Genomic DNA, 12,160 nt, shown 5'->3' on the forward strand with positions numbered 1-12,160 from the left:
TGTTTTTACAGTATGGATTAATAGTTGATTGATAAAATGTGACCTTGTGTGTTTTCATATATTCCAGGCCCGTAGTGGTGAAATTATGTCAGTATGGCTTATATTTAAAACATGTATTCTAGGGTAATCATTTACACAAGGCACAGCTTTTGTAACTTTGTTTGAATATACATTATTAAAGGAGATTTTTTTTTTCATTTTGGAGAAAAGTTACTGAACTTATTAGATTGTTTTCTTTTCAAGCATGTATTCCAGATGCTGAAATGGTCTAAGAATGTTGAAATGAAGGGAAGGATTACATTTCTAGAGCATGCTGTTTTCTCAGTAGTCAGTGTTTTTACTTGTGCTGTTAATTCTTACAGGTCATTGTCCAGTCTGGCCGTCACCCCACTGTTCTTCAGAAACTTTGCCAGCTCCCCTTCCAGTATTTTAGTGACTCCCGGCTGGTCCGGCTGCTATTTCCTACACTGATTGCCGCCTGCTACAACAATCCTCAGAATCAACTGATTTTGGAACAGGAGTTGAGCTGTCAGCTACTTGCCACTTTTATTCAGGTACAGAACTGGGAAAGGGATCAGCACCTGGGCAGCGTGAAAACTGAACAAGTGTGTAGGAGGTGCCTGGGGAAGGGAAACAATGAGCTAGCAAAATAGAAAATAGAATAAATCTAGGCTGCACCGAGAAGTATAGCATTTCCGTAAGTACAATTTTCATAGCATATGTTTTTTTTAAATTGCAATTTTTTTATACCCAAACATAAATATAAACTATTTTAATGAATAGGATTCACATGGAAAAATATACAGAATTTTATGTTAGTTACAGATAAAAAAAGTAGGTGAAAGAAATTTAGCAAAGGAAAGAAGGGTTTGAAAAGTAGCATAGAAACATTTGATTCCCTAATAATAACATAATGGGTTATCACATGGGTTCCAGACAGTACTGTTTATCATAGTCATTTTTTTCTTTATAATTCAATTAATGTATTATTATATAAATTGTTCTGGTTTGAGTGTTTAAGCATTGCTAAAATATTTTAATAAAGAAAGTAGCAAAAACATATGTTAGATGTTAGGACAAAAATTTAAATTTTTGCTTTTTTTCGAGATACACATTTGCAATACAGATAAACATATTTTATGTCAATTTTTATAGCATAGTTGGATATTTGATATTTTATAATGTGTACTTAGTATTGTATAAACTAGATTATACAATTTATTAATACATGATGTATATGGAATTCGGAGGTGTGTAATAATACATAAAGTCATTTGTCACTAAAGTATCATGAAAGCCATTTTTGGAATATGAATGTGCAATCAATGCAGCCCATATACTGCTACAACTTTTTTTTGTTTTGTTTACACCAAATGCTTTTAATGCTCTTTCATGTATATGTGTGATTTCACAGCCTTTATAGATTTTTTGACAAGTTTTAGAAAGTACTGGCATTGTTTGGAATAAAAAAAAAAAAAAAAGGAAGTACTGGCGCACAGTGCAATTTCCACTTTTCTTTTATATTCTGTAACAGCATTTGTGAAGAAAGCCAGTTTTGTGATTTGTATGCATGGTGGCATGCTTTTGCCAGCCATGGGTCTGATATTCAAAATCAGTTGTGTAAATGATGTTTGATTTATCTAGAAGTGTGTGCAACACAATAAAACAAAATATGATACCTTCGTTTAAGCAGTTAGAAAACAAGCACAGGGGCAGCGGAATTTTTTTAGGATTTTGTTTGTACCGTCATAGATTACACATAAAATATATGTGATTTCTGAGGGTACTAACAAATTCCTAAAAACATTTCCGCTGCCCCTGTGCCTGTTTTCTATTTATAAATATTAGGTTGGTCAGGAAAATCCTTTTGATACAAATTTTCTCTATTCGGCACTTAATTAAATATGACCAAAGGGTGGATCTTTAGTCAGATACTAAAAATTGTAAACTGTTTGTGGCCAACATTGAACAAGGCAACAGCATCTTGTTGTGTTTGTATCAGTTTGCCATACCTGTTAAAAAGCATGATATTACTTGTATTGTAATTGTAATGAAATTTCCTGTACATTTAAAGAAAAATAATCATTCTAACTGCTGTAATCTCTTAAAGTATATGTAAAGCCACATTTTTTCCTTTGGAATAGAATCAGGAAGTTTAAAAAATAAAAATACTTCTGTCAAGTCTTTATTGCTGTCCCTGTCCCCGCAGTGGAGACACAGTAGGAAGTTGTTACCCGTAAGTTATATTTTGAGATTAATATATCTCAGATATAATTTGGGTTAATAAGGGTTCTTTGACTATGAGTGAAAGATTTAACACAACAACAGAAATGTATTGGTAGCTTGCAAGGAGGCCTAAACTAATACACAGCAATCTATCTATAATACAGAAAAGATTAAAAAAAACATAGGTTAAAGGAACGAATACAGAGTATGATACTTAAAACATGAAGATACAAACAGCAAGACAGACAACACATAGGACAGGCATTGAGATATAAGTGCAAGAGGTATATTCCATAGTTACCATGCCCACGAGAGCTCCCTTTTGCTTATGGAGATTACATATAAACTCCTCATAAGTCAATAAAGTGAAGGTTAAATCATCACACTGGGAAAAAAAAAGCTTATAGGGTTCCCGGCCATATCCAAAAATGAACAAACTTGCTTAAAGACTGGTTCACACTGCGGCGATCCGACTTAGGGGGCGACCTATGAAGTCGTGTGCACCACGACTTCGGCACGACTTGCACGGACTTCATAAAATGAATGTCTATGCAAGTCGCTCCAGGTCGCCCCGAAGTAGTACAGGACCCTTTTTCTAAGTCGGAGCGACATGTGTCGCTCCTATTAGAACCGTTCCTGTACTACACTATGGGACGCAACGGTGCGTGAATTGTTAGGCTGGCCAAGTCGCCTGACAAGTCGGACTAGTGTGAATGGAGACTAAATGTACTTTGTATGTGAAATAGTTTTCCTACAGCATACTTAATTGTGGATCTTTCAACTTGTAGAGTCAAATACAGAGCCAATTCCCCGATTTATCAACCCATTTGCTTACATGCTTGAAATGACAACTACAATCTTCTTACATTCTTATTACAAATGTATTTTTGCATTTGAGCCATGGCCTGTCTAAAGCTGGCGCAGCACTTTTGTTGCTTAGTGGAGGCATTTTAGAAAGCAGACTGAAAGCTAAATTCACAAAGAATGACACTTAACTCCCCTTTTACACTACTTACCTGTGTATGATAAATTCCTTCCATGAATTTTACAGCTATTCAATGTTAAACAATTCAGTTTGTTTCTCATGTTTCTCTTTTTATTTCCATATAACTGATTCCATATACAGATCATTTTTCTAATACTGTTTAACCCAATTATATGTTTTTTTTTCTTATCTGGCTATGCCATATCTACTGGCTACAAAAGGCTGCAGTAGGCCTTGTATAATTACATTTGAACTGGAACATTATATATGATATTTTTTTTGGTTTGGTCATTACATATACCCTCATATATTAGAGCAGAGATCTAATCTAAAACAAAGTGGGAAGCATTGTGATATCAATGAGCAAATGCTTTCTATAGAAAGTTAATTTGCTAATATTTTAAATTGTGTAATTGGTGGCAGTTACTTAAACTACGTCAGTGTTTTAATGGTACTACACACAAAACCCTTTCAGAGACTGATGAGGATAATCACCATTAACACAAGCACATATCCATACTAATAAGTCATTACTTCCTCTGAATTCTGTTTCTTTGCTCATCATAAATGTATGTTACCTGTTTTTAGTTAGTTAGCTGAGCTTTTAGTGCTGTAGCTGAATAATTCCACCTATAAACGAAGACATTTGAACAACGCTGTTTTGCAAGATATGTTTTTAGAATAGAACCTCTATTCCAGCAACATTAGAACAACCCTTTTAATATCGGTGTTCTCTCGTTTGATATTTTGTGTCTCTGAAGCCGCTGGCAGTGGACGAGTTAAGTGAGAGTTCAGTAGAGACAGGAGCTCTGAGCTGTGTAATTCACTGCTCTGCTCAGTTACTTTCTGGTTTCTAATCGTATAACCTATAAACACAATGTCACATTTGCTTATTTTTCATTGTACAGAGGAAGCAGGAACTTGGATGCTTTCATCTAACGCGCTTTAGTGCTGCTCAGAAAGATGACTGCTTTTCCTACTGTCTTATGTGTTATAATAATGCATTTAGCTTTTAGTAAAACATTTTATAACTATTTGGGATCCATACTACAACAATGGATCATGCATTGTAATATACTGTCAGTATTCATTTACTAAATATGTCCATTATGTAAAAAAGCTTCTTAATTTTAGAATAAGTTATTAGACTGTAACAGTCCTTTATTCACCGGTCCCAAAAAAAGCCTCTGTGGAGTCTGTCTTTACTTACAATGCAAAATTGTCTAAAGCCATTCTTTGGTATTTTAATAATTTTAATGTCCCACGGCTGTTTAATGTGATCATTTCTGAGACATATACATTTTTAGTTACTGTACAAGAACTGCTGCCACTGGATGGACAGTTTTCCAAAACTGCTAATCTTTATTTGAGAACTAGAGAAGGGAAAATGTAAAGCTTTGTTTTAATAGATACATAAAAAAATAAGAAACTAGATGATTCCTTCTATTGCCAATATTAAGCCCCCTGGCGCCATAGTTGTTGTAAATTGAGAATTGTACCAATGTGTAAGTATTGTAACTGTTTACCGCTCTGCTAACCAGTACATTGTGCTATTGTCTTAGGACTGTTTGCAAGGATCAAGTCATCCCGTCAGTAGAACGTCTCCACACAAAGGTAATGTAACCAAGGCTGGGTGATTGCAGCCATTCAGACATACAACTGTCTATCCTTCTGACCTTCAGAGCAAGGAAATGGCTTGTTTTCAGAAGATGTTATTGACAGTCCAGGCAGCATAATGAACATGGTGCTAATTCATTGTACATAATAAATGGTGAACAACTTCACAACAAAAGCCTATTGAGAGACAGCTTGTTCTTTTATTGGCAACAAAAGCTAGTTTACTCAACGAATCCATCTGCTTTTGGAAGTAGTTACTTGCTAAACAAGCTAGCATCTTAGGAGCAGGTTAAATTACCTCCACACAACACACTCACTTCAGAGCAGGTCATTGTAGAACACAGTACTTCATAAAGGCTGTGAACTTGACAATTTATGCTTATTGCACCCTCAGCGGGTGGTCCTAAAATACTACCAATGTTGCCCTTGTGAACTTGCGGTGTCAAACACATAAAATAACTTCACTTGACGAAGAAGATTTGAAAATATCTCACCAGAAAATGTCTGAGTACCACTCATAGAGATGATTTAGGCAAATTACCATGATTACCTTAGAAACTAAGTTAGATTTGAAGTTGTAATTGGGAATCCTTAAATTCTTGTATCTGTGGTGTTGTAAATGATGCAGGCAATTACTGGCCGGTGAGTTCAACATCTGTTGCTGTCAAGTTAATGGAATTACTCCTGAAAAGAAGGATCGTTGATCACTTAAAAACACACAATTTTCTGGACCCAGAGCAGCATGGCCTTACCATGGACAGATCATGTCAGACTAATCTGATTGAATTTTAACTATATCACTAATGTTTTGGATCAGGGTGGTGCCTTGGACATAGTCTATCTTGATTTCAGAGAGATATTTGATACATTTCCTGCACACTCTCCCTCTAGCTTTCTGGCTGGTACCTTTGTACAGGATTTCAGTTAAAAAGCTGGAGGAAATGTGAATGGACTATGAGCGCACAGTCCGTTGAAACTACAAGTCCGTCTGCTGCAGTGGCAGAGGAGACTTTTAGTTTATTCATTTATAAATCTGTTATTTTTTAATTTCCTTTAACAGACCAAGTTGTCCACCACAATTAAAACGTAGATGGTTGAGACAAACCATTTAACACAGCGGTCAGCATTTATTCTTTTAAACACAGCACTATATTCACTAAGGCCCCCTGCACACAGGGCTGTCCAGCTGCAGTGCGTCCCTTCCAGTGTTTTAGTGCTCCTGGGTGGGACAGGTGCATTGCCCAGCTCTCCCGCAGACAGCCTGTCAAAAGTCTGTGGTAGGCTGGGACTGAATAATGCTGTACCAAGTGGTACCAGTGATTAGACCAGCTCCGGCCTGCCATAGACTTTGACAGGCTGGCTGATGCAGGCCTGGTTACCTCACCTATTCCTCCCGGGCATAATAAAATGGCAGGAGAGACACATTGCAGCTGGATGACTCCATGTGCAAGGTGGTTAAAGCAGGACATAGGATGCAAAGTCAAGTTCCTCCTCCCCAAACTCGCTCATCCATGTCTTTATGGACCTTGCTTTGTGCACTGATCCAAATCATTTTATGGAGAGGGGATTATGGTGTGGGTTTTTTTTCAGGGGTTGGACTTGGCCCCTTAGTTCCAGTGAAGGGAACTCTTAAGGGGTCAGCATACCAAGACATTTTGGACAATTTCATGCTTCCAACTTTGTGGGAACAGTTTGGTGATGGCCCCTTCCTGTTCCAACATGACTGCGCACCAGTGTGCAAAGCAAGGTCCTTAACGACATAGATGAGCGATTTTGGGGTGGAGAAAATTGACTGACCTGCACAGAGTCCTGACCTCAACCCGATAAAACACTTTTGGGATGAATTAAAGCGGAGACTGCAAGCCAGGCCAACATCAGTGCCTGACCTCACAAATGCGCTTCTGGAAGAATGGTCAAACATTCCCATTGACACACTCCTAAACCTTGAGGACAGCCTTACCAGAAGAGTTGAAGCTATTATAGCTGCAAAGGGTGGGACAACTCAAATTTGAACCCTATGGGCTAAGACTGGGATGCCTTTAAAGTTCATGTGTGTGTAAAGGCATGTGTCCCAATACTTTTTTTTACAATACAGTGTATGTAATGCCCAGCCTTAAAGCCTAGGCAAAAGACCACATGGTCTCTGGCTACCAGGAGAATTATATGTGTTTTCTATCAATAAAAACAGCAGAGAATGTTTTGTTTCCTGTCGAGTGTAGTGAGATAAGCAACCATTATTTACAATAAATGAAACCTGTCATGAGAAATGAATGTAGACTGCCGCGGCTAACCTCTCCTTTTGAAAATGCTAGTTCCCTAGCTGTCATTCTGATACTTTGTCTTCAATGGGGACCCAGAACAAGTATAGAGACAAGTAGTTATGACACTTTTTTCTGACATTCATGTACAAGTATGCTTGTTCCAGGTTTTCAGTCCTGGGAAATTCTTAAAGCGTAGTTCCACTTTTTGCAGTCACAGTTAGGAAAACTCAACTTTATGTGTGGTATATGTTCCCATTCACACAGCATGCTATAGAAAAAAAAAATAATTCCCAACCTTTTAGATGTTTCTTAGAACAGGGTGTCATGGCTAACTGCAAGCATCTGTCCTAATTAATTTACAATGCAAGAAGCCCAGCCCCTAAACCTCTAACCCTTTGTTAGGACAGACAGTGTTTGAATCTTGTAACAGTTAATAATAAAGATGCTCCTTCACATTTACCCCTCTCAATCTTCGTTATTCTGGTGGGAATGCGGTCAAATTGGCAATCTCCTACACATACTATGGACTTGCAAAAGTCTCACCAGTTTCTGGAACCGAATATTTAAATTAATTTCTTCTGTCACGGGTATATTAACACCGCCCAATCCGGCCTTGATCGACCTTGGAAATCAACGGTAACCCCGACTGTTTTTAGAGGTTATAGTTTCTGTCAACCACACCTATTAATATGAAAAACACTTAGCCATTCGATCAGCAGAGCTATTAAATTCCAACAACTGTGGAATGCATGGTTACCCTTGGTCAATAGGTGACATCCTAATGACTGTATTGTATTGTACTGATTGCAGTTTTAGGTTGTAAGGGAATTCCAACCTCATCACTCCCTTGTTCCCATTCCTTGTTCAATGGTTGTACTGTACCTTTATATTATGCTCATTAGTCTTTTGTAGGACATATAAATATGAGTATGTAACCCCACTCCTTTTACTCTGATGTATGTTTTTGTTTATTTTTCTTGAAAACTCAATTAAAATTGAATAAAAAAAAAAAAAAAAAAGATGCTCCCTCACAGTACAGAGTTAATTATGGCAAAAACAGCTGCCCAGCCCTCTCATGAACAAAGAGAACTATGTACCATTTTCCCTCGCTGGAGGGTCCAAAGTAGAAAATCTAAAATAGTAAATATTTTTTAAGTGATGCTATATGATTGGGACATGTAACAGATGTAAAGTAGGTGTTTTTCCAATTTGGCTGAAAAAATGGAAACACATTTTACTTCAAACACAGCCTGGCTTCTAGCATTTTTTAAAAGGAGGCTTGCAGTGGCAGCTCTCATACTTCTCTTATGACAGGACCTCTTTAAAGCAATCTATTTCACATTTATATCTGAAAAATGTTTTTAAAACGGGGCTCCACCCAAAATGGAAAGCTCCGCTTGTTTCCCTCTTCCCTCCCCTGCTATATTTGGCACCTTTTGGGGAGGAGGGGGGAGCAGGTACCTGGTTTTAACAGGTACCCGCGCCCACTTATGGCTAAGTTTGGTGTGACGAACTGAGCCGGAAGTTTTTGCCCCACCTCCGTTGGCCCATTTACAAAGCACGGCACAATTGGTGCATGCGCAGTAGGAAGCCGCAAAGCTTCCCTGCCGATTTCCCTTATCGGGGATGCCGGTGCCAGCACCCGAGAGCCGATTCACGAATTGGCTGGGTTGAGGACACCGCTGGATGCGTGGACAGGTAAGTCCCCTAATAGTAAAAGTCAGCAGCTACAGTATTTGTAGCTGATGACTTTTCATTTTTGGAGGCAAGGCGGGGGGGGGTGCGGAACTCCTATTTAAGACTATAATTCCCTTTATTTTAGTATAAAAAAAAAGAAACCTTCAAAATTTGCCTTTTTAATGTCTAAAGAAAACTGCCATACAGTGTAGTATATTGCATGAAATACAAGGCTCTGTATTAGAGGGCAATGACACTGACTGTGAACTAGGGGAGCCTGGCTTCCATCCTAGGTAACCTCTGGGTGACCTCTCACTGGCCACTTTACCTCTGGTCCCTGCACTAGAACCATTCAGTGGATGGCATGTGAAAACAAATAAACCAATAAATGGACTACCAATGTCTGCTAGAGTCTGTGGTAAGGGATACATCTCTCACTATTTCTAAAGTATTATGCAGGAGGTTTTGTAAACATTTGCTGAGTGATCACCTTCCCCTCCTCCTTCCAGATCACACTGATGTAGAAGCAACCGAGAATGACTTTATATAATTATAATGTATGAAATAATATTTTTTTTCTATTTCTCCCCACAGATTATTTCCAGCAGTACCTTGAATTCTCTTTCCGCTTCCCACCTCATTGCTGGGAACCCTCTTGTCAGTTTTTCCTGAAAAAAGATTAAGCTGTGATACTCATTTTATAATGTTTTAATATGGGGTGGTTGGTTATAGATCCATAACTCCTCTTACTACATGTACAGAATTGACACATTATGTAAAATAATATAATATGCTGTGTGTAAAAATGCTCCATATTGTTAATGTGCACTATTTATATGTTCCTTCCGCATGTAGATACATTGTGCTGTGAGATTTTGCTTGCATGTTAAGATAAAGTTGGCTAACAGTTTTTATATTTCCCTGCTCACTACAAAAGGAATCCCACCTTGCACATTGTTTACCAGCAAGCTGCAGATTACTTGGCAGTGATCAATAACTGTATTAAACTGAAATTTCCAATTCTATATATCTTGAAATAAAATAACTTATTTTCTTTCTCGTGTGATGTTTAGTTTCCAATTTCCTGAACAAGAGCTTTGCAGGTACAGCAGAGTAGTTTAGAGCAGAGCAGTATTTGTTTCTCTGTGTGGTTAAGAAATACGTTTCTAAGGATGGATGCTTCAAAGTCTAATTTAGAGGTGACAGCAAAGACCACAATCCAATTAGGTTTAATATAAACACAATTCATTTTGCAGACTCCCTGTTAGGATTGTTGCAGCCAGCTTTCTGGCAGACAAAATCAAACTGTGAGTCAGTTCTACAGAAACTCATTGCGCAGTTATTCTCTGCTAGATTTGGAAAACTGGCCCTCATTTTATCTCCAGAACTTGTCTTTATGGCTTTGGAAGTATCAAGAGCAATAAGCGTGGAGGAATGGCAACTGATACTTATACCTTCAGATAGTAATGTGAAACTCCAGGATTTTTTATTTTTTTTTAATTCTGTAATAATTTGCAATAATTACCTTCAATCTTGAGTTGTCCACCACAGTAGACCAGTGTCATCCAACCCACTCCTGTGAGCACAGGCTTTCATGGATGTAAACATTGAAGCTGCATCATCACACTAAGCCCGTACTCCAGAATGTAATGATGTGTCAACGCTGCTCAGTCAAAAAGGAAGAACTTCTCACCCCTCCACCAAGAAAAAAAGAAAGAAAGGACCTATAACGTCACTAGACTGGTCTGCACACTGTTTAAAATAAATTGTGCCCACATATGCCAACCTGTACATGGGTCAGGGGAAGGAGCGCCATGTCCTTGGAGATACTAACCTCTTTAGGGATCAGATTTATCTTTCCATACATTGGTGATCTGGTCTTTATTGCACAGCAAGATTTGTCTGTGAAGGACTTTTTGGATTACAATGAATATAATCTCAGGTTCACTAGTGAAGAGCAAGCCACAAAAAAGAATTACCTGGATCTGACTATGATTGGTTCTAGCACAAATCAAAGAGTGTATATACACGCACTGATCTGAAGCCCACTTTCTGGAAGTTCCTCTTTATGTTAAAAATGCCATACCCAATGGTCTATTTATTAGGGCCAAGTAAAAAGATTGAGTTGCAGAGGATTTTGGGAGACATCAGCAATTCCAGGAGCAAGCCTACAAATAGTCTCTCATTAGAAGGGTTCTGTATACTAAAGTAAAAAAAACTTTCCAAGCGAGAGCCTGTTAAAGCAGCCTATAGATTTTTTCTTTTCTTTCCACAACGGGTGGAAGGAAAGAAAATCGCTCAATTCCCCCATCAACACAGTCAGTGTTAATAGGGGAAAGCACAAATTGTGTTCTGCTGGTGGTCGCATGGGGAACCTTCCAGGCTGGCAGAACACAATAATTACTGCTAAGAGCTATATACGCCGGCAGTAATCTCATGTAAAAAATCCAACAGGCTGCTTGTATCCAAATCAATTGATGTATCGGCTTGGGCAAAATCAGCCTGCCCATACATGTATTAAATTCTGATCCATGTATGGCCGGCTTAAGAGACAGAGATGTTGATAAAGGGATGAGACAGGAAATGGAGGATACTAGCTCTATAACTTTTAAAACATGCAGGTATCTTCCCATTTTCCAGGAGACCTATATTTGGGAGAGATACTGGGGTTGATTTACTAAAGGCAAATAGGCTGTTTGCTTTGAAAGTGCAGTTGCAAAGGAGCTATCCTCAAAGTTTAGAAGATGAGGTGAAGCTCTGCTGACTTTCATCATCCAATCATGCACAAACAAAAAAGTTGTTTTATGTTCCTTGCATATTGGGTAATCTTTGCTAAGTGAAGTTTCACCACAGTCACTAAGTCCTGGAGAAAAGTACCCTGCAGAGTGCAACTTCATTTGCAAAGCGAACGGTGTAAATGTCTTTAGTAGACCAACTACCACCCACAATAGTCTTTATTCTCTCTCCTAGGTTGTTTCACTATAACTAAAAAAAAAAATGTGGTTGAGTACTACACGGATGTTCGGGTGTGGTTCCTCCTGTTGTTCCAGCTGTGCATTTTTAGGTGACCCACACAGGGTTTTGTCATACACTAATGGTGCCTCTTTTGAGATTAAACAACTGGTGATTGCCAAACACAAATATGTGAACTCCTGTCCAACATGTAACAAACAGCACAAAGGTAGGGCAAGACAAGGTAGGGCAAGACGTCTGTGTACCTGGGTGAAGGATTATCTCTCGAATACAAGGGTATAAATATAGCGAGACATTTTATCAAACAACAAGGAGGTAGTGTGGAGTCCCATAGAGTACAAATTATGGAGAGGGAAGTAGTATGAATATTTAAATTAGACACTCGCATTCCTAAGAGAATGAATTTCAAATAACATGACAC

At 38.2% G+C, this 12,160-nt stretch overlaps 1 protein-coding gene across 2 annotated transcripts in view; it reads left to right on the forward strand.

Moving 5' to 3' along the window:
* Positions 1 to 9,820, forward strand: part of SCAPER (S-phase cyclin A associated protein in the ER) — a 422,169-nt gene extending 412,349 nt beyond the window's left edge. For both annotated transcript variants that reach the window (XM_082252843.1, XM_082252842.1), the window contains exons 26-28: positions 363 to 554; positions 4,774 to 4,825; positions 9,361 to 9,820. In XM_082252843.1, coding sequence (XP_082108969.1) covers positions 363 to 554; positions 4,774 to 4,825; positions 9,361 to 9,449 — 333 coding nt within the window. In that variant the 3' untranslated portion in view covers positions 9,450 to 9,820. The remainder of the gene's footprint in view (positions 1 to 362; positions 555 to 4,773; positions 4,826 to 9,360) is intronic.
* The last annotated feature ends 2,340 nt before the right edge of the window (positions 9,821 to 12,160 follow it).

Source organism: Pelophylax lessonae (assembly GCF_965119305.1).
Source record: "Pelophylax lessonae genome assembly, chromosome: 4".
Classification (NCBI taxonomy): domain Eukaryota; kingdom Metazoa; phylum Chordata; class Amphibia; order Anura; family Ranidae; genus Pelophylax; species Pelophylax lessonae.